This window comes from Eptesicus fuscus, chromosome 2 (assembly GCF_027574615.1).
Source record: "Eptesicus fuscus isolate TK198812 chromosome 2, DD_ASM_mEF_20220401, whole genome shotgun sequence".
NCBI lineage: Eukaryota > Metazoa > Chordata > Mammalia > Chiroptera > Vespertilionidae > Eptesicus > Eptesicus fuscus.
The window spans coordinates 74761075-74784504 of NC_072474.1; the positions used below are offsets into that span (position 1 = coordinate 74761075).

Below are 23430 nucleotides of genomic sequence, written 5' to 3' on the forward strand. Positions count from 1 at the left end.
CCGTACAGCATCTTACTGGGACCCAGTGGGCTTAATTCCAGTGATGTCACAATGATGATTAGCTTGTAACATAATTTACTTTCCTCTCTTCCTGTTTCACCCTTCCCTGACCCCTACTCTGCTGGAAACCAAGATCAGCAGTAATTAATATAAATGTGAGGAGTCCACCAAAAGGCTGAGTTTGGGCTCCCTTGATATTCACAGGGTGAATATTTACATTTTATTACCTAATGCTGACTCAATGGCCTAAAGCAAACTCCCCCAAACCTGATAATCTTACTGTTTGTTAAACAGTACCATTGATATGTCTGTTTGCATTCCTAAAAGGCAACTGTGTATTCTAGTAAATAAAAGCAGCTGGGAATGGAGATTCAGTGGAACTTGACTGCTGTAGTTGAGCTTTTCCCTGGCCTCCCCCCATAATCAAATTAATATTTCTTGTGTATCCATTTGTGCGTCAGCTCTTTCTCCAAGCCTTTGAACCGGAAAGCCACGCTGGCCGTGGCTTTTCACACTACTCCTATACCCTAGGCTTTTTCAAAATAAACTATTGCATTCTGGTTCTTTTCTCAGGCTCTGCTTTCAGACCAATGCAGTTTGTACCAGAACTGCTTCTGATTAATACACCTACAAGATAAGACTTGGATAATTCACAAGATAACTGGCAATAACGACATCATTACTGATAACACGTGCAATGATGATAACTCCTAACACTCCTAAAATCACAATTTAGAAGATTCACACAGGGGAGCAAGGAATTGGGGTGAAGTACACAGGAATGTAAAGTATTGACTTATTGGCAGTATGGGATACAATGGTAACTATGTAGTTTACAGAGTGAAAGGGCTTTATTAAGTCTTAGAACATTATTAAAATGGCTCAGTTTAAAGAAATATTAAACCAAAATATGCTGTGAAAGTGAAAAATATTTGGCAGTGTTTAAAGAGACTTTTCTTCTGCAGCAGCAATCAGGTTTAGAATTTAATTGCAAAGACAGCAGAGCTACAAAGGAAACTCAATTCACAACCTAAGGCAAAGTCAGGGCCCAGGTAGAAAAAAAATGAGACCCTGATACTGGGTCAGGGTAGGGGGGAGAACCAACCTGAAAATCTTGAATCACCAGGTTCTTCTGGGTTCTGCTTCTGAGGAGGTAGTGGAAACACTTCTATTAAGGGTCACAGGGAGGTTTCCCCTGAACTTAAAGCTATGACTACTTCCACATGGTCATTCTGGACTCCTCACATTAATGGGACAGTGGGCAAATAAATGCAAATGCAATTATCAGTGGGGATTATTGACCCTGACTACATTAAGGAGCTAGGATCACAATGACATGATAGGAAAGGAAGGGGCTTATCCAAGACCCAAGAGATGCAGAGAGGTGCCTAAAACCCAGAGGGGTGGTTAACTCAGTGCCCAGTGATAACTGAGAGTGCGCTTGCTGCAACCATGACCCAAGAAGCATAAGGGACCTTAGGAATAAAGGCTCATGTCATCCCATCAGACTAGCAATTTAGAACACACCAATAGCTGGCACTGAGAGGGAAATAGGAATTTGTAATAGAGGAAGATGATAAATACTATTCTCTCAGCATGACTTGCAGTAGTAGGGAGAAAAGCCTGTTTTACTAACTCTTCCTTGTAAATGTTGAATTTGGCCATTATATTGAACTCTGACTGGATTTAAGTGAGAGTATCAAAAAATAAGAGCATTTCAAAGGTGGATTACATTGATCACATTTTTTGGCCTAACTCACATCTTCACTCCTCCCTCTCCACTCTTCCAATTTCCTTCAGCCATTGCATACATTGTCAACTAGCTTTCCCTTGAGACAGCAAGACATCATCACTTTTCAGCTGCACTGAACAATCTACTTTCTGCCACTGACTGTCTCTGATGTTACTGTGACATCTATGAGAAGCTGCATTGATTTTCACTACATGAATACCAATTAGTGCTGTTATCACCATATACAACCCTTGACCAATTCTATATAATAAAAGGTTAATATGCAAATAGACAGAATGGTGGAACAACCAGTCGCAATGACATGCACTGACCACCAGGGGACAGATACTCAACACAGGAGCTGCCCCCTGGTGGTCAGTGCACTCCCACAGGGGGGCACTGCTCAGCCAGAAGCCAGTTCATGGCTGTCAGCAGCAGTGGCAGGAGTCTCTCCTGCCTCCCCAGCAGCACCAAGGATGTCTGACTGCAGGTTTAGGCCAGTTCAGACATCCCTGAAGGCTCCCAGACTTCGAGAGGGCACAGGCCAGGCTGAGGGACCACCGCCGCCCCCCCCACCCCACACACACAAGTGCACGAATCCCATGCACCTGGCCTTTAGTAGAAGATAAAAGTCAGTCAAAACATTCTGGTCTCTACCATTGTTCAGGGGGACCAATCCGAGGAGTGCTCTATGCACCATTTCAGATATTCCTGGCAGGATACAGACCAATTATCCACAGCAATGACAAGCTCAATGACCTGGCCCTGACTTTCCTTTCTTTCTTGTTCACTTTCCTTGTTCCACACTCCTGTTTCATAGGATTAGTTGCAGAAATAAAATACTAGCATGCAAGCCCTTCTCTGTTTCAGCTTTCTGAGGGAAACTTGGTTAAGAGAGACAGCTTTAGACAATAAAAATTGCTACAATTAAAATACATGAATCAAAGGGAACGTTGGAACATGACATAAAGGAAATCTCGAGTGTAAAAAAGGCAAAAAAAAAAATGAAATAAAGTGAGCACTAATCTAGGTCTAGTTAAGACGAATTGAATAAAAAATTAAAAAAGGAACTGAAGTCTAAAGAGAAGAAAATTAAAACAATGCAACTAAGTTTTCCAGGGTACATACAGGTATATGATCATCAAAAAGAAATGGCTAATTGAGAGCCAACCTGTATGAATATTCATTTTTGTGAAATTTCAAAGGATATGTGGAAGATCTCAGAAGGGAAAAAACTGATTGCCTGAAATAGAAATTGCACCACCATCAGTCTTGTCATCAACTGGAGAATATCAAAGCAATGTCTATATTTCTGAGGAAAAATATTAATCTAGAACTTCAACTTTCTCCAAATTAACTATCAAGTGTCATAAAATAATTTCAAATATTCTAGGAATCAAACATTTTACCTACGTCAGGCAGAATATACTAGAATATATAACTCAAAAATCTCCCTAATGTGCCCGGCTGCGTGGCTCACTTAAATGTTCTTTCCTTTCAGTTACACTTTGAGATTTAAAATAAATCCGTAGGCTTTATTCTTCAAATAGGTAAATAAAACTACAACAGAACAGAAACAGACTCACAGAGAACATTCTGATGTTTGCTAGATGGAAGGGGGTGAAAAAGGTGAAGGAATTAAGTAGCACAAATTGGTAGTTACAGAATAGTCATAAAGTACTTCATAGGGAATATAGTCAATAATATTCCAATAACTATGTATGATGTCAGATGGATACAAGATTCATTGGGATAATCAATACATTATATGATGTCTAATCCACTGGGGTATATACCTAAAACTAAGATAATGTTGTATGTTAACTATAATTAAAAAATAAGCAACGATGAAAAACAAAACAAAAACTATTTCAGGCCTAACCGGTTTGGCTCAGTGGATAGAGCGTCAGCCTGCGGACTGAAGGGTCCCAGGTTCGATTCCGGTCAAGGGCATGTACCTTGGTTGCGGGCACATCCCCAGTAGGAGGTGTGCAGGAGGCAGCTGATCAATGTTTCTAACTCTCTATTCCTCCCCTTTCCTCTCTGTGAAAAATCAATAAAATATATTTAAAAAAAAACAAACACAACTATTTCAGGCTTCTGAAATGCAGGAAATACATCCATATTGTATAAAAATACCATTTTCTATTAAAATTACAATGCATAATTTTATAATCAGAATACAGCTGATTAAAACCTCAAAAGAATAGTGAATGCAAGGGAAAATATTCTAAACTAGAGGCCCAGTGCACAAAATTCATGCACAGGTAGGGTCCCCTAGGCCTGGCCGGCAATCAGGGATCGGGCTGCCACCCCGGGGGGCCTTCCTTCCACGCTGCCCCCTGGTGGTCAGTGCACATCATAGCGAGCGATCAAACTCCGAAGGGGACACTTGCATATTAGCCTTTTATGTATATAAAAGATTACAGTGAGAACATAAAAGCAAACTGAGTTTTAAATATCCTTCAAGAGTATAGTTCCTGGGTTCCCCTGTTCAGACCAATAAATATAGATTAAATATCAAACTGGGCATAATTATACTACTATGAAGACAAAAAAATAAGTGGTCAAATATTCAAATATGCCAAGTGTTTAAATATTCAACCTAAGAAAGCCCAAAGTTTCAGGTATAACCCAAGAAACTGAAATGCAAAATAATCTTTCTTAAACTGCTTTTTTTATGTGGCCCTCTTTTTATATGGCTTGCTACTATTGGGAGGAATTGATGGTTAACTTAAAATGTGTAACTATTAAGAGGGTTACATTTTAAAAGTAAAGTAGAAAAACATCCATAAATTAGCTCACTTAACAAATATGATTATGAAAGAAAACATGAAATAAGCAATCATATGACCAGAGTAGATCCTAAAATGTTATCAGATAAATGCTTAACCAAAATCTCAACATAATTCCACTGTGTACCATTAGTTCTTACATTAGAAATAGAAGTAAACTTTTAATATAATTGGCCCAGGTCAATTATTTCTGGCAAAATATGCAAAAACAGGCAAATGGGTTCCTACAATTACTAAACACAAAACATTATGTCTACCAATGCATAAGAAAACAAACTTGCATCAAGACAAGAAATACAACAGATAGTCAATCTTTACCATTTTATTTTATACAAAACAGTAGCAATGTAGAATGTGGGAATTATCTTCTGCTGCCACACAAGCAAAGTTGTGAACATTCCAAGCCAATGTTTACAGTTTGGAGGGGAAGGCTAAACAATAGCATCAACCATGCTACTGAACACAGGAATTTTGGATTTTTTTTTTATTGAAAAAGATTAAAAATTAGATCGCAATGTCTTCATAATATTGCTCTCATCATTGAAGACTGAAGAAAAATAAAAAGTCACTTAAGATTTAAAAAAGGAGGGAAAGGGAGAAACCAAGAGGCTGCTACAACACTGCCATACAGTCAAACCATCATACTTCAATAATTGCATACTTGATAGCAGCATTATTTTTACTGAACCGTGTGCAACTACATGTAGAAACACATCAAAGCAAAATATCATGGCAGTTATCAATCAAAATCCAAAGGAAAGAAAGCAAACAAAAAAATAACTCTAGGATGAACACAGTATAAGTAGATGAACATTTATGGAGAATAAATCAATATCTACATTCGTGGACTGTTCCATTCTGCCCCCAATAAAAGTGTCAACTCAAATTGTCAACTGTGCATTTTTTGGAGGATCTGAGTTTTTCCAGTTCTTATTATACTGCATGCTTGGAACAAATAGGGTCATAATAAATCCTTCTACACAATGAACTTTAAGTAGACAGCTGAAAATAAATTTACTACTTGTAAACACACACAAAAAAAAAATACAAGATTTTTTTTATCTTTAAACAATCAGTGCTTCCAAAAGCTCATTATCTTCTGTATCGACCTCTCTCCCCTCGGTCTCTGTCCCGATCACATAATCGTTCTCTCTCTCTCTCTCTATCACGTCCTCTATCTCGCTCTCGGTCTCTTCTGTTATCTCTAGGGCGGTCTCGCTCTCGTTCCCGATCTCTTTCACGGGGTCTACTTCTCCGACCACTGACAACAGCTTGTGTGCGACGAAGGAAATCATCCACCCTCATATCATAATCATGCTAGAAAAGGTAAAAGAAATTGCTTAGGTATGTCAAAAATTGAATGGAATATGGAGTCACTATTGTAATTATTGTCTTGTAGAAAGAATGAATCTAGAGAAATGCACTAATGCAGTAATTCACAGAATGTAATTCTGACATTTAGAAACAGGACTCTGAGGTTTTAACTAATTAGGTATCTACAATAGAGGATTATACCTATCTCATTAAAAATCATTTCATGCAGTTTCTGAATGTAACTTTAATGACTTTTCCATCCAATCCCTTTAAATGAGATTTAGACCAAAGTAATCACCTACTAATGACCATCAACCACATCATGCATATATGCTGACAATAATGCTAATAAATATCATCAATATTTTCCTATAACAAGTAAACCCTACTGATAATAACTTTCTCCTTTGATTCTACAAGCTAACTTGAACCAAACTCTAAACTCTTCAAGTGAAGTTAGGAATTCTCACAATCCAGATTTCAAACTAAACCACTATTGATGACAGTTTATGAAATTTGATAGAATTTTAAGAAAATATGTACTTCAGGTAAGATTCTGGAATCTATTCCACACAAAGCTAGTAATACACAAAAGGCTGAGGAGGACAAGGATAAGATTAACAACTGCCTAAGTGACATGCAAGTGGTCATTGTCACTAATTCTAAGCTTGACCCCTGCTCTAGCTTTCTACTCTTACTTCTCACCTTTACTTAGTGACTTTCTACTCTTACTTCTCACCTTTACTTAGCATAAATATACAGAAAATTAAAAAACACAATTCTACCTTACCACCTTTCATATATATATTATATAAACACTAGAGGCCCGATGCACGAAATTCGTGCAAGAGTAGGCCTTCCTTCCCACGGCTGCTGGCACTGGCTTCCCTCTGGCACCCAGGACTCGGGCTTCCCTCGCAGCCCTGGCTTCATCTGGAAGGTCGTCCTAAGGACATCTGGTCTAATTAGCATATTACGCTTTTATTATTATAGATTCGTCAGCTGGGATTCTTAAACTGAATATTAATGGTCCTAATATGATATGATTTTGAGGATTGTTATCTTTGTTAGGATAAAGAAGTGATTTTCAATTGGTGTGCCTAAAAACTTGCAATACCTAACTATTTAGTCAGGAGTAATTACCTCTTTTCCTTTAGACTGTCAAATAAAAAATGACAATAGCCACCCAGCATAAGTGCCCTGTCTTGAACCATAAATATATAGGTCATATAATAGAGTTGCATCTTGCCCAGTGTGCCTCAGTGATTGAGCCATGAACCAAGAGGTCACCGATTCAATTCCCAATTCGATGCCTGGGTTTTGGTCTTGATCCCCAGTGGTGCAGGAGGTAGCCTGTCAATGTTTCTCCCTCATTGATGTTTCTATCCCTTTATCCCTCTCCCTTCCTTTCTCCTAAAATCAATAAAAACACATTTTTTTAAAAAATAAAGTTGCATCTTATTGGTCATGTCACATAATAAGGTTACATCTGTTGGGTTAATTCTTGGTACCAGAAATCCTTATATACAACTATAGGCACCTCATTTTTTAAAAAGTCACCTTGGAACAAAAAGGTAATTACTATTATTATTATTACTACTATTTTTTTATAAATCAATAAAAATTATACCTATTTTTCTGTCATATCAGCAAAAAATATATTTTTTTGGTATGCTGCATAATTTTAGTTTATGTGTGCTATGAGATAAAAAAGGTTGAAAAATCTCTGGTATAAGGAAATAAATGACAACAGATGACAGCATCTCAAAGTCAGGCTACGGTGGAAACTAATGGGCATAATGACCCTCTCAAATATGCATACTCTTCATCTAAGTGAAAGATAAAAGAATATTTATTTGGGGAGGGAGGGATTGGTGTGTGAAATTTCAAATTGTATATCCTACTTTAACAATCAAACTACCCTTGTAAGGCTACCAAACCTACATACAAAGAAATTGTGTTAACAAGTGCCAGAAAACAACTTCACTTTTAAAAATAAAAGCACTATTAGGGAAAAAACTGAATACCAGTTAATAAACAAAACCAGCCTGACTAATATACTAAAATCCCAATAAATTCAAACTAGAGATTGCTAGCATCATTCTAAGAATCAAAGATATATATACCATCTATCCTATGAAAATTAATTTAGTTAGAATATACAAAAAGCTTACAAATATCTATTTGTGCCCTAGCTGATCTGACTTAGTGGATAAAGCGCTGGCCTGCAAACTGAAGGATCCCAGGTACTATTCTGGTCAAGGGTACATGCCCAGGTTGCAGGCTCCTCCCCAGTAGGGGGCGTGCAGGAAGCAACCAATCGATGATTCTCATCATTGATGTTTCTCTCTCCCTCTCCCTTCCTCTTTGAAATCAATAACATATTTTTTAAAATATCTATTTGCAATAATATTAATTACACAACTATAATTAAAGACAGCGGTATAGAAAGAAAATATCCTGGTATACTATATACCCCCAGGAAATTATCTAAGAGCTGTATGTAGCAGTTACCTCAACTTTAAGAATTTGTGTTTGATCAGAAGAAATAGTCTATTTAAATAATCCAAAGGGCCTGGCCACTTTAAAAACAAGTTGTGAACTACTCTAAAACAGTCTGCAAAAAGAATATGAAACACCACTCAACATAATATTGTAGCCTCCACATTTAAATTATCTACAGAATTCTAAGTAGTTCCCTCACTTTTGTGCCTTCTCATGCACTTACTACTCGTTTATCTCTGTATCTTGCTTCATGTGGTACTGGATGATGTCCTGAGTAAGGGGGATGAGCTTGAGGAGGTGGAGCATGATGCTGATAGTAAGGATGATGTGGAGGTTGTTCCATTCCAGGATAAGGAGCCTAAAAAAAAGCCCACTTCCATAAGCACGTACATCAAATATCCTTATAAAAAAACCACCCACCCCAAACAAATAATTTATCTATACTAGCCATCTACTTTGATGGCATAAAGGTTCTTCAAAATACCCTTTATTTGCTTGCTGAAAATGTCCGTAATAAACTTTAAACTCTAGTTACACATCTTTTAATATTTAATGTTTATACTTTTATACAGTATCATTTAAATACTAATAAAAAATAGTGATCCCTTACATACTGTGAGCTGGAATGATCCTAAGCACTTTACAGGTCTCATTTAATTCTCATAGCAACCCTATGAGATAGTTACTATTATTCCTATTTTACAAAAGAGGACACTGAGGTACCAACTGCTTAGGTAACTTGATTTAGATCACACTGCTAAGGGGTGAAGCTGGGGTACAACATGAGGCATTTCTGGCTCTAGAATCAGCCATTGTAACCACAATGTAAAAACCTAGTCTTAAAAACAAACAAACAAAAAAAAAAAAACAACCTTCTAGGAAGTAATGAACTTTTAAATTGATAATAAATTAACGGCAAGTCAAAGGTCACTTTCCTTGTTTGTTAGTGCCAAGATGTTATTAAATATTTTTAATTTTTAAAATTTTCATAGAATCTAAAAGAAAAAAACCTCATAATTCATCAATCTGTATGTAGTACCTTAAGTGTTAACTTTTTTTTTCTTTTAAAAGATAAGAAATAAAAAAAAACACTACTTAAGTTTCCAATTTTTTTATATCTTGGGAATTAATGCTTCAGCTATTCTCAATACCTTAAAATATACTCTAATAATATCCAACTTTCTTAAAGGAAAAAAAATTAAAAATTAGAAAGAGGGTTTAATTAATCTTATTTTTGTATGAAAAGTTTACTGAACATTAAGATCAGGCACTATCCTAAAGTTTACATGTATTCTGTACGTTTAGCTTCTCCACAATCATATGAGATTGACAGTACTCCATTAAATTTTAAGCCATACAAGGATAGTTATAATGACCACTTCATTCACCAATGTATACTCAGAGCTAACACAATGCCTTACAGAGAGGGGATAATAAATATTAGTTTGATGAGCCAAACAAAGAATGAAGGAATGTCTCCTGAGTTATACACTCAAGAAAAACTAAAAAAGAAATAAAACTTGCCCAAGGTCAGAATTTAAAAGATAAGATATATGAACCCAGGGAGAGTTTATACCACTAGCTACTACAATAACAAACCATAATTCTTATCAATTAAGCCTGCTACTAACACAAATCAAATCATTTGTTAGTCTTTAGTTTTAAAAACAACATGCAATTATTTACTACCAGTGGTATATATTTTAAGTCTCTTAATGGGTAACTGTTAACAATCATATTCCACATAAGCACTCAAAATATGTGAAACTGTAAATAACTTGCAAAAATAGAATACAAACCATTCCTTGCCAAGGAGGTGGTGGTCCCATGTTATGAAATTCTCTCACATAATCATTGTAGGACTAAAATAAAAGATGATAATGTCAATAACAAATAGAAATCAAACCCAGAACAGTAAAATAAATCAGATCCTGATTTTATGTACATTTAATATATGAAGTGAAATGCTTACCCCATTTAAAAACACATCTCGGCGAACTCCTGAAAATCGTCTGTTGGGAATAAGATTTGTGAAACTAAATTCAGGTAATTCATAAACTAGTTCCAAGAATGTAATTCAAAACTAAGCAAGAGTGAACCCAACTTACCTGTCTACTTCCTGGTATCGTGGGTCCTTTAAATACCCTGTTCAAACATCAAGCATTTTAGTAAATCAAATTTATAGTTTTTACTATGGCATCATAATTAAACCTTCCTTATCCACTCATCTCAATTCTTCCCATGAATACAGTGATGCTACTAAGTGACACTATAATTACATTATTCCATTTTTGGATTTTCTTCTTATATTGCATGATAATTTAGGGAGTAATAATTTACTGATACCACAGAATTATAAACTGCTAGAAAGGTTTTCATATGGATCTTCTAAATCCACACCCCAATTTCGTGAGAAAATTTCTTCATTCTGCACCATAAGAAAGGGCAGAGGAAGTATCTGGAGGACACTGTAATAGAATTTCTTTAAAACAAATGTTTACCTGCTACCTGAGTATACAGAGTCTTGTTTACCTTCTACCTGAGTATACAGAGTCTTGCTAGATCAACCACAGGATACTTTTAAAAATGTAAATTTAAAAGGAAGAATAAAAAAATTGCAAAAATAAAGATGTGTACATTTTAAATGAAAGAACCATGGTGATAATATTCTTTCCCACCTTCTTTTCCTATGAACTCAGCAAATTAAAACACAAACAATTTGCGTGGCCATGTTAATGAAGAAAAATTAATTTCACTCTCTAATATCCCATTTTGGAGAATAAAGTTTATCAAGCCACTAATAATGCTAACAGCAATTCCAAAACTGTTAATTTTTATAAATATAACACTGTTTAAAATATTATCTTCTCATAAATACAGGTTTTACTTGTTTAAATTTCATTAAGGAAAAGGACTAACTTAAAAGCTGGCTTTCAGATTATAAACAAAATTATTTCCCATTCCTCTCTAAATACATGAAGTTGAAGGTTTTTACTTAGAAAAATATAGCATAATTTCAGTTTCCAATCAAAGCTATGTCACTTGAAATACTAAATATCATAGGGACTAAAAAGCATAAAGAGTATAAGACTGTTTTCCCTAACTACACCTAATCTTGTGCAATAATTATAAATTAGCAATTTCAGGTAATTAACATTTATGATCATGAGTCACACTAGAATAGCTTATTCAACCTTAACAAAGGAAAGGAAGAATTACTAGGTGAGGATGATTATTAATTTCCTAAAGTTTAAGTAGTCATGTCCTAGTTTTCCCACTTTTAAAACTACACATTAAATCAGAAGTTTTTGTGGTGGTGTTGCTGTTTAGTAATTTAAGTCAAATATCCGCAGGATTATAAAATATTAACCTGGTCTCTGGTGAAACTCAGGGGCATAGTCAATCCTTGGTTTCTTTCTGCTGTTATGAATATCATAATCTTCTGGTCGACGCCTACACAAATTAGACATATTAGAAATTAAACCAAAAACTGCTGGGAGAAGAAAGAGCAAAGTAAGAGTCAAAGTAAGAGTTTCTGACAGAAGTACAGAGGATTGCCCATTATTTACTTTAAAATAAACCCAAAATTTGTGATAAACAAATCTTAAAATGTCTAAATTTTAATTCCTCAGATTACTATAAATCAACCTTTAAATGTATTGCTGGAAGTAGATATTCTCTGCAATCCTCATGCTATGGTGAGACAGTTGGAAAGAGTACCCTGCTCAAAATACATAAATCACATTTTAGTACTCTAAACAAAAGTGAATGAGCCAGCCACTCTCGAACTAAAATAAATATCCAGTTTAACAATCAATACACTTTCCCAAATAAAGTCTCCATTCAGGTGAAAAAGGGGAAAAAAATACTATATCATTACACAATAGGAAACTTTAAAATCTATTTTTTAAAACTTACTAATGTCATTTTAGGATAAGTCTCAACAAAATTAAGAATTTCTTAAATATTTTTCTTCTGCTTTGCACAAAATTATACTTTTCACATCATCATACAGAAAACTTGATACTGATAAAAAGTGACTGTACAGGAAATCTTTGATAATCTTAATTCTATAAAAAGTAAATTTCTGTATTTAATAACATTTTAAAATTAAAGGAATTTCTTCCAGAGACAATGTCTTAAAATAGAACTGGCAAGTAATGGGGCAGAGTTTTAACAGAGTTCATAAAAGATCAAAGTGTATTCTTTAGAAGGGGATATTTTACTCTGCAGTGTTGCTCTTTACTAAGTCTTCCATAAATCTTAATGGTTAATGTAGCACACTTAAATACACTTCGTTTTACTTAGCATTTACAAAAGAGCGACACAAAATTTTTAAAAATTCAAGTTTTTAGGTAATAAATATCTTTTTATCCTTAATGTCTAATAAACTCTATCAAAAAACTCTGTCAAATAACCTGGCATCACTAGTTTTCCAGCTATTTCTCTGAATATTAACTGCTTTCATTAACTTTTGCAACACAAGTTCATGTAAACTATAATTGCAATAACCCCAAGCCCCACCCCCCAACAGAATAACACAGTTGCATCTACAATAAATAAGACTAAGAAAATTAAAAGCTGGTTTAAAAAATAAACATACCGCTTTCTTGTAGTTTGGGGAGTGCATTTACGACCGGTATAAAACATGATAGTAACAGTTCATATAGTAGTCCAACTACTGACTTTAAGTTGTAAGCCACATACATATATGGAGGCCCTGGCAGGCTTGAGAGAAGGTGTAGTGGTGTAATAAGTATAGTTTGCAGTCCATTGCAAAACTGAGGTAAAAACTTCAGTTGTATGTACTGTATTGCACTGGAAACCTCTTAGTTTAAAACTTCAAAAGACATCTTGGTGTTCAGTCCTTTTAGGCCAAAAATAAGGGGGCTCTGCCAGGTTTCCTCCTACCTACTTGACAGTGTCCTTTTTAAGCTCAAAGAAATGGGGACTCTTGTTGGATTATCTGTACCTACCACAGGATGTTTCCATCAAAAGGAAACTTAACCATTTCATCTCATCAACCATACATCCAACAGTCTTTAGCAGAATATTTTAGATTAGCTGTATGCAAATCTATACAGGGGAAGGTGTTGGGTGGAAGGGCTTAAATCAGTCCTTTGCAAAGACTTCTCCAATTCTGTAACAAGTTAAACCCCCTTTTCCTGGAAAATGATGTTTAGTTCATAAAGTAGTGATCAATAACCATGGCGATCCTCTAAAAAACACTTTAAGTCCACAGGTACTGCCAGCATCTGGAAAAGTTGTAAACAGACACAGCAACAGCCCTTCTTTTTGGTTTGTTGCCGGGTCTCCCAGGGCCACTTGATCCCCTTTGGAAAGGACCTATTGTTTTCAGAAGCTCAGCAAGATGTACGAATTCACTGGGTACATGTTAGAGAATATTTGGCAATGGGGATAACACATCACGGTGATAAAATTTGAAACAGTCCCAATAATGCTCCTCTTGAATATCAAAACAACTTAAAATATTTTATCCTCTAAAATGAGGCGTCATCTTCTGAAAAAATATTAGTGATCCTTTATAAAAGTCCCATATCTCATAAGGCTTATCCAGAGACACACCTGCAAGAAAAGGCTTTTTACAAAATATTAACATTTTTTGTGAATAAAGACTTCCTCCTTTCTAGCCTGTTCTGAGCAACAAAGGCCTACCTCATTTCAATTTTATACATTGTATTATCAGAATATTAACTAATCTAAACTGGTTATTACTCTTTAGCAAATAATTTTTTTCTGTATAAGGAAAGATCCCCATTTTCCTCTTGAAAAATGACTGAGACCAAGGTGACCATGTGAAATCCTCAATGAAGCCACAAACTAGTCCATGCAGCTTGATTTGAGGATTTTCTCTTTCTTCTTTATCGCAGGACAAACTTGACGAATCACATTCCTCCATCATGTTATTCTGACACATGTGCCTACTATCAGTCCAAAGAACGTTTCTAACCTTCCCACATCCCGGACTGGTTCTCGACGGGATGGACGTCCTCTTGATCGGGGCTGAGAATGCATTCTTCTCTTGTGACGCATTTTATGAATGACCTGATACAAGTCAATACTTTCATCGGGGGGAAATAGAAGACAAAGCTGGGTTCCACATTCAAGTTCAATTTCCTAGAATAGGAAAGTAGTAAGTTACAAGATGAAAATAAAAGAAACTTCAATAAATTTCTATTTTCATGATGTACAAGAACAAAAACAGACTGTTTTGGAGGTTTCCTTCCCAAAGTTGGTGATCACATGGGATTCCAATAAGCTTCCTTGAGAGGTTTAAATCTTTCAACAGAGTTTCATGTATTTAATAAAGGAAAAACTGTAATATACAAAGTTAAATATACAAATGCAGTTGTGTAAAACTTTGAGACAATAACCTTCTGCAAATTATTTCTTTGTATTAATACAGAAATATCAGGACAAACCCAACCACCCATCTCAATACAGTGGAGGAAAAACATGTATGTTAGTGTGTGCTAACAACTTTGATAATTATAAACTGCTAAATGCCCTGAAATATATTAGATTAACTATGAAGGCATACTAATCAATGGGCTTTTAAAAGTTAAGTTTTATTTTCCAATTATCAACATTTTCACTTATAAGCAATGAAAACATTACTTCTGGTTCAAAATTACCTACAGAAACTATGAGAGTCAAAGGTTTGGGTTTATTTTAAATAACTGCACTTTTAATTTCATTTGCAGACTTGAAAATCTCAGTACGTGTACTGAACTTTTTATAAAGCTTCCTTCTATTCAGAGAATGTAAGCAAAGATGTTAACTGGTATTTCTAAAATGTATACAAAGTTCAGAATATCAGTAATAACATAATGATAAGCCATTTAAAATCAGGCTAATTCTCTCCAAAAACATTTCCTTCAATTGTATTAATGAAAGTACAAAATAAAGCTTCTAATGTTATGGAGGTCTTATTAACAAGTCATAACCACAATAATCATAAACTCCAAATAAGAACATTTTCTCTTAATCCTGCTCCCAAATTCTTACAGAAATGGCTTAGAATGTCCTTCAATAAAGATCTCAAAGAGGGTTGATTAAATGTATTTTTTAAAGAATCAATTCAAACAAACCTGTCCATCACGTCCAATCTTGACTGGTTTATGTTCATTCCAAGGATTGGTGAGATGAGCCGACTTAGTGAAGGGTAATTCACGCCTAAATACAAAGTAATAGTAATTATGTTCTTTTGCAGAATCCTTTAAGGACCTTACACTACCTTCAGTAGTATTACTCATGATTTAAGTGTACTAAAAGTTAGAGTCACTGAGACTGGCAGAGCTGATTTCCCAGGAGGAGCCCCTTCAGAGATGCACTCTCTCCACTTTGAGTGTACTCAAAAAGAGCTAAAAAATACTCTTTTGGGGAGAGGTCAATGGGGGGAAAAGGAGACATATGTGATACTTTAAATAAAGAAATTTAAAAAATATTTATAGTGCTTAAGAACACGGGCTTGGAAACCAAGACAATTTGGTGTTTGAGTTCCAGCTCTCTTAACTTCTCTGAGCCCAAGTTTCAACATCTTATAAAGAACTAGAGGCCCGGTGCACGAAATTCGTGCACTGGGGGAGGGTGTCCCTCAGCCCAACCTGCACAGTCTCCAATCTGGGACCCCTCGGGGGATGTCTGACTGCCTCTTTAGGCCCAACAGGGATCGGGCCTAAAGAGGCAGTCAGACATCCCTTTCACAATCCGGGACTGCTGGCTCCCAACTGCTCGCCTGCCTGCCTGATTGCCCCTAACCACTTCTGCCTGCCAGCCTGATCACCCACTAACCCAGTGATGGGCAACCTTTAGAGCTTAGTGTGTCAAACTTGGCCAAAAAACTGAGCATAACTTGGGTAGTGTGTCACTTTGAGGAAAAAACTAACTCCAAGACTCTAGTCGCAAATGTTTCATCCTCAGGAGCAGCAAATGTTTCATCCTCGGCATGCTGCCGCGTCATCAGAAATGGCTACGTGTGTCAGTGCTGACACGCGTGTCATAGGTTCGCCATCACTGCCCTAACCACTCCCCTGCCAGCCTGATCGACGCCTAACTGCTCCCCTGCCAGCCAGATCATCTCCAACTGTTCTCCCCTGACAGCCCGGTCACCCCCAAATGCCCTCCCCTGCATATTCTCTCTTTATTAGATAGGGTTTTTTCTTTAACATATTGGACAGCTCTAACTGGTTTGGCTCAGTGGATAGAGTGTCGGCCTGCAGACTCAGGGTCCCGGGTTCGATTCTGGTCAAGGGCATGTACCTTGGTTGGGGGCACATACTGCAGGAGGCAGCTGATCGATGTTTCTCTCTCATAGATGTTTCTAGCCTCTATCCTTTTCCCTTCCTCTCTGTAAAAAATCAATAAAATTTATTTAAAAAAAACATATTGGACCGTGTACCTGCTGTGGTCTTGACAAAACAGTAAAAATGTAAACCCAAACTAAAAGAATCATAAAATAAACTCCTTAAACAGGAATTTCATGAGACTTGGAAAGGTGATATACTGTGGTTGTTTCTTCCTTTTTTTCTTCTCTTTCTTTTTCTTGATGTTTCATCTTTTGTCCTTTCTTACTTTTCTCCTTCTATTCCTTTTCTATCCTCTCTTTCTCTAAACTTTTCCTTTGGAATAATCATCAGTACTTGACTCGCTCCCTGGGGGGCGCGGGTGCCTCCCAGCCAGATACCCCGGGTTGCCTCCAGGAGGGGATGGCAGTGTGGGGTCCTGGGCGCCTCCTATCCAGACACCCCGGGCTGCCTCTGGGAGGCGTTGGCGGTGTGGGGTCGCGGACGCCTCCCAGCCAGACACCCCGGGCTGCCTCCAGGAGGGGATGGCAGTGTGGGGTCAGGACGCCTCCCAGCCACACACCCCGGCCTGCCTCCAGGAGGGGATGGCGGCGTGGGGTCCTGGGCGCCTCCCAGCCGGACACCCCGGGCTGCCTCCGGGAGGGGATGGCGGCGTGGGGTCCTGGGCGCCTCCCAGCCGGACACCCCGGGCTGCCTCCGGGAGGAGTTGGCGGCGTGGGGGCGCGGATGCCTCCCATCCGGACACCCCGGGCGGCCTCCCGGAGGGGTTGGCGGCGTGGGGGCGCGGACGCCACCCCGGGCGGCCTCCCGGAGGGGTTGGCGGCGTGGGGGCGCGGACGCCTCCCATACGGACACCCCTGGCGGCCTCCCGGAGGGGTTGGCGGCGTGGGGGCGCGGACGCCACCCATCCGGACACCCCGGGCGGCCTCCCGGAGGGGTTGGCGGCGTGGGGGCGCGGACGCCTCCCATACGGACACCCCGGGCGGCCTCCCGGAGGGGTTGGCGGCGTGGGGGCGCGGACGCCTCCCATCCGGACACCCCGGGCGGCCTCCCGGAGGGGTTGGCGGCGTGGGGGCGCGGACGCCTCCCAGCCGGACACCCCGGGCGGCCACGGGGCGGCGATGGCGGCGTGGGGGCGCGGACGCCTCCCAGCCGGACACCCCGGGCGGCCTCCGGGCGGCTATGGCGGCGTGGGGGCGCGGACGCCTCCCATCCGGACACCCCTGGCGGCCTCCCGGAGGGGTTGGCGGCGGGGGGCGCGGACGCCTCCCATCCGGACACCCCGGGCGGCCTCCCGGAGGGGTTGGCGGCGTGGGGGCGCGGATGCCACCCATCCGGACACCCCGGGCGGCCTCCCGGAGGGGTTGGCGGCGTGGGGGCGCGGACGCCTCCCATCCAGACACCCCGGGCGGCCTCCAGGCGGCGATGGCGGCGTGGGGGCGCGGACGCCTCCCAGCCGGACACCCCGGGCGGCCTCCGGGCGGCGTGGGGGCGCGGACGCCTCCCAGCCGGACGCCCCGGGCGGCCTCCGGGCGGCGATGGCGGCGTGGGGGCGCGGACGCCTCCCAGCCGGACACCCCGAGCTGCCCGGCTCTCAGCGGCAGTCCTCCCTGGGACTGGGGAACTCCGGCGGGGATGAGCGTACTGGTCGCCGCCATCTTGTGGCTATGGGGGCCGCCATTTTTGTTGCGGAGGTACGGTTAATTTGCATACTACTCTATTATTAGATAGGATAATATTACCACCTACTTCTTATTTGTTTTAAGTAGTCTGTAAATGAAAGGACATATAAAATGTTTAGTATATCTAATTGTGTCCTCAAAAAAACTGTATTTTTTATTAAATGATTAACAAAGAGCTAAATCTTAATCAGGTAGTTAATACAGAATCAAAATATGCCCTATCCTTGGTTCAAGGCTGCTTTCGCAGATTCAAGTGTCCTCCCCTTTATATATGGCAATTATTACCCATCATCCATAGAATGGCTGTTAATATAAATGTTTATTTGTAAGTATATAATTTGCATGTATTAATTATGCCCTCCACTTATACTCCAGTGCAGTATCCTATATAATAAAGAGGTAATATGCAAATTGACCCTCACAAAATGGCTGCCTATGACCAGGGGTTAGTGAGGGACGACCAAACGACTGAATAGCAGGCTGCGTGGGGCCAGGCCGGCGTGGGGGCCATGAGGGGCAACCAGGCTGGCAGGGGGGAGGGAGTGCAGCTGGGGGTGAACAGGCCAGCAAAGGGGGCAGTTGGGGATGACCAGGCCAGGATTGGGCCTAAACTGGCAGTCGGACATCCCCCAAGGGGTCCCAGATTGGAGAGTGCAGGCTGGGCTGAGGGGACACCTCCCCACACAAATTTCATGCACCAGGCCTCTAGTTCTATATAATTTTAAACTCTTAACTCCTCTCTGAGCCATAGGGCAAAATAGTCTCACTAACTTAACCCTTTGCACTCACTTGCTTTTTTCGCAAAGGGTTAAAAAGGGTATGCTTTATTTTTGTAGTTCTTTACCAACATAGCATGGTGCTGAAAGCAAACACAACATGTAATAAATATCTGTTAGTTGTCAAGGAGTAATAAAAAAAAAAATTAACAGCATTTAATATGGTTTTATCTATTTGTGTATAAAATGAGTAATACTAAATTAAATGCTTTAATTAAAAAACAAGGTTTATCTACAATGCAAATGAAACACTCAAAGAATATACATAGATAAATAAGGTCAAAAGCTGTTTTCATTCCTACTTTATCAACAGCTATCAAAGAAGAATAAGCATATACCATTATTCTGTAAAAGAGGTGGTATAATAAATAGAATACAAAAGTTTTAGTTTTTATGTGATGGTCATATATCTTCTAAGAGAGAAAAATAATCAGAAAACTTCCTGGAAAAAGTGGCACAGGTATAAGCCTAAAAGACAAATGAGTCAGGAAATGCCTTATGTAAAATGGTAATGCAGGAAGGATTATGACATTTAAAGCAATGAAAAGGGCTTGGAGCAAAAGCAAAATGAAGAAGAAAAAACAAACAAGTAAGCTGGTCCACTGGACAAGATATATAATCATTTATTTTAATCTTACCTGAATTTTCTTAAAGAGAAATATTGACTGCTCAAATTTTATATGCATTTTTAAACCTTAAAAAAAACCCTGACATTTATAGGGAAAGAGAAGTATATCTAAAGTTATAGTGACAAGGTAGCTTGCTCTGTGGTGTGGTGATGTGAATGTACTAGGGAAGTGGATGGTGAGGAATGAATATGCTCACTAAGTAGTACTAACAGATTAGGATTCTTAGTCTAATACACATCTTACATCACACATCAGGAGTGGTACAACTCATAGAAGTCAGCCTTGGACAATATTATGCAAATAAATTTCAGAACCTAGAAGAAATGGATGATGTTCTAGAATAATAAAGTTTACTAAACTTGATCTCAGTAAAAATACAATAATTAAACAGAACAATATTCTTAAAAGAAATAATAAAAATGACCAAAGAAATACCTAATCCCCCCCACCCCCAAAAAAGAGTGGTACAAGAGTGCACAAAATCTTAGTAAGTGGAATAATTTGGGTTTGTACCTCTTTTTTTGCTAAATACATTTCAAACAAGTTGGTAAAACAGCCAGTAAGTCAATGAAGAGGAATATGAAAATAATAATCTATGAATAAATTAAGCCTATTTTCTAAAATTTAGAAACAAATTTGATTATCAGTAATTTGAAAATAAGGTAAACAGAACAAGTCACATCCAAAACAAAATTTGTTGCAGTCAATCTAAAACTGGGAGATTATTTTCCTCCTACTCCTTAGGAAAGTATCATCTCCAACTATATTCCAGTGACACCAATAATATTTCTAATCATAAAAACATAGATTAAAAAGCTTGTCCTTAGGCTTTTACAATTTTATCCATCCAAAAAATAATCGTCTATCTCTGTAAGAAATAATTGGCACCTTGTTTTCCCTATAAACTATTTTTTTACATTTTATTGATTATAATTTAACTAGAGGCCTGGTGCACGAAATTCCGGCACGGGGGGGGGGGGGGGGGCGGTCCCTCAATCCAGCCTGCACCCTCTCACAATCCGGGACCCCTTGGGGATGTCCAACTGCCGGTTTAGGCCTGATCCTAGGGCCTAAACCAGCAGTTGGACATCCCTCTTGCAATTCGACTGCTGGCTCCTACCCGCTCGCCTGCCTGCCTGATTGCCCCAATTGCTCCCCTGCCTGCCTGATCGCCCCTAACTGCTTCTGCCTCAGCCCCCAATGCTGTGGCTTCGTCCAGAAGGTCGTTCGGCTGTTCAGTCTAATTAGCATATTATGCTTTTATTAATATAGACTAGAGGCCCGGTGCACGAAATTCGTGCACGGAGGGGGGTTGTCCCTCAGCCCAGCCTGTACCCTCTCCAATCTGGGACATCCCTCTCACAATCCAGGACTGCTGGCTCCCAACTGCTTGCCTGCCTGCCTTCCTGATTGCCCCTAACCGCTTCTGCCTGCCAGCCTGATCACCCCCTAACCACTCTGCTGCCAGCCTGTTTGCCCCCAACTTCCCTCCTCTGCCGGCCTGGTTACCCCTAACTGCCCTCTCCTGCAGGGTTGATCACCTCCAACTGCCCTCCCTTGCAGGCCTGGTCCTTTTCAACTGCCCTCCCTTGCTGGCCGGGTGCCTCCCAAATGCCCTCTCCTGCTGGCCATCTTGTGGTGGCCATCTTGTGTCCACATGGGGGCAGGATCTTTGACCACATGGGGGCAGCTATATTGTGTGTTGCAGTGATGATCAATCTGCATAGTACTCTTTTATTAGATACGATAGAGGCCTGGTACAGGGGTGGGGGCCAGCTGGTTTGCCCTGAAGGGCGTCCCGGATCAGGTGGGGGTTCCTTGGGGCGTGGGGCGGCCTGAGCGAGGGGCCTGTGGTGGTTTGCAGGCTGGCCACGCCCCCTGGCAACCCAAGCGGAGGACCTGGTATCTGGAATTTATTTTCCTTCTACAATTGAAACTTTGTAGCCTGGAGCAGAGCCAAGCCTGGGGCTCCCTCCGAGGCCGGCAGCCATTTGTGTTGGGGTTATAATTGAAACTTTGTTGCCTTAAGCGGGTGGGCCCGGCCAGGGTGTGTGGAAAGCTTTGCTTCCCCTGTTGCCGGCGGCAACCCTGGCCTGCTCTCTCAAGCTCCATTCTGCTGCCATTTGTTTGAATTACCTTCTATAATTGAAACTTTGTAGCTTGAGTGGAGGCTTAGGCCTGCAACGGCTGGCAGAAAGCTTGGCTTCCTCTGTTACCTAGGAAACCTTGCTCTCTGTGGCTGTAGCCATCTTGGTTTGGGTTAATTTGCATGCTCGCTCTGATTGGATGGTGAGCGTGGCTTGTGGGTGTGTCGGAGGTATGGTCAATTTGCATATTTGTCTATTATTAGATAGGATTATAACTTAATTTCACTTTAATTCTAAGAATTATGAATTTATATTTAAAAACCCTGAATTTAACGACAAGTGTTGGCGAGGATGCGGAGAAAAAGGAACCCTCGTGCACTGCTGGTGGGAATGCAGACTGGTGCAGCCACTGTGGAGAACAGTATGGAGTTTCCTCAAAAAACTGAAAATGGAACTCCCATTTGACCCAGTAATCCCACTCCTGGGAATATATCCGAAGAAACTAGAAACACCAATCAGAAAGGATATATGCACCACTATGTTCATAGCAGCACAATTTACAATAGCTAAGATTTGGAAACAGCCTAGGTGCCCATCAGCAGATGACTGGATCAGAAAACTGTGGTACATCTACACAATGGAATACTATGCTGCCATAAAAAAGAAGGAATTCTCATCATTTGCAGCAACCTGCATGGAATTGGAGAACATTATGCTAAGTGAAATAAACCAGTCAATGAAAGAAAAATACCACATGATCTCACTCATTTATGGATAGTAAAGAACATTATAAAGTGATGAACAAAAGATAGATACAGAGACAGTAAAGCATCAAACAGACTTTCAAATTACGGGGGAAAGTTAGGGAGAGGTGGGGGAGTTATGAAATCAAACGAAGGACTTGTATGCATGCATATAAGCATAAACAATGGACACAAAACTCTGGGGGGTGAGGGCATGTATGGGTGTGGGGTGGGGGGGGTAATGGTAAGATATGTACACATATAATACCTCAATCAAAAAAAATAAAATAAAATAAAAATTAAAAAAATAAAATAAAATAAAAACCCTGAATTTATATCATCTACACTCTCACCACCATGACATTATGGTCCAACATTATTTTTTTTCATGTGCTGTATCTTTTCCATTTTGTATTATGGATAATTATCTCTGCATATTACATTTAAGTAACAAAGTATAATTTACTTAACCAGTTTCATATATGGGAGAATTTAGATTGCTTCTAATTTTTCCCTCTAGAAAGTAATGAAGAGTAATGATATATTTTTATGCATACAGCTTTTTGCTACTCTATTAACAATCAACCTAATAGACTATTTTCACTATATGATTGCCCATGTATCTTCAAAGTTCCTCACTGTCCCATAGTAAACGTTTAACTACTTAGGCTGGCAACTTTACTCTTTATCTCTGCCTTTTGTTCTTCTCTTTACATCTGCTTCATAAAAAAGGCAGCTCTCTATCCCACCCACACACCCTCCCACCCCATCAGTTTGTTTTCATGTTCTTCCTTTTCTTCTTCTTCTTATCCAATTCCACCATCCGCATCAAAATCCATC

General features: G+C 39.5%; 1 protein-coding gene across 3 annotated transcripts in view; it reads right to left on the minus strand.

Moving 5' to 3' along the window:
• Positions 1-4833: 4833 nt before the first annotated feature.
• YTHDC1 (YTH N6-methyladenosine RNA binding protein C1) overlaps positions 4834-23430 on the minus strand; it is a 34923-nt gene continuing 16326 nt past the window's right edge. For 2 of the 3 annotated variants that reach the window (XM_054728670.1, XM_008158738.3), the window contains exons 10-17: positions 15459-15543; positions 14318-14484; positions 11717-11799; positions 10455-10491; positions 10319-10382; positions 10146-10208; positions 8570-8704; positions 4834-5844 (exon numbers count right to left, since the gene is read on the minus strand). In XM_054728670.1, coding sequence (XP_054584645.1) covers positions 5620-5844; positions 8570-8704; positions 10146-10208; positions 10319-10382; positions 10455-10491; positions 11717-11799; positions 14318-14484; positions 15459-15543 — 859 coding nt within the window. In that variant the 3' untranslated portion in view covers positions 4834-5619. The remainder of the gene's footprint in view (positions 5845-8569; positions 8705-10145; positions 10209-10318; positions 10383-10454; positions 10492-11716; positions 11800-14317; positions 14485-15458; positions 15544-23430) is intronic. The other variant, XM_008158739.3, reaches the window with a different exon arrangement.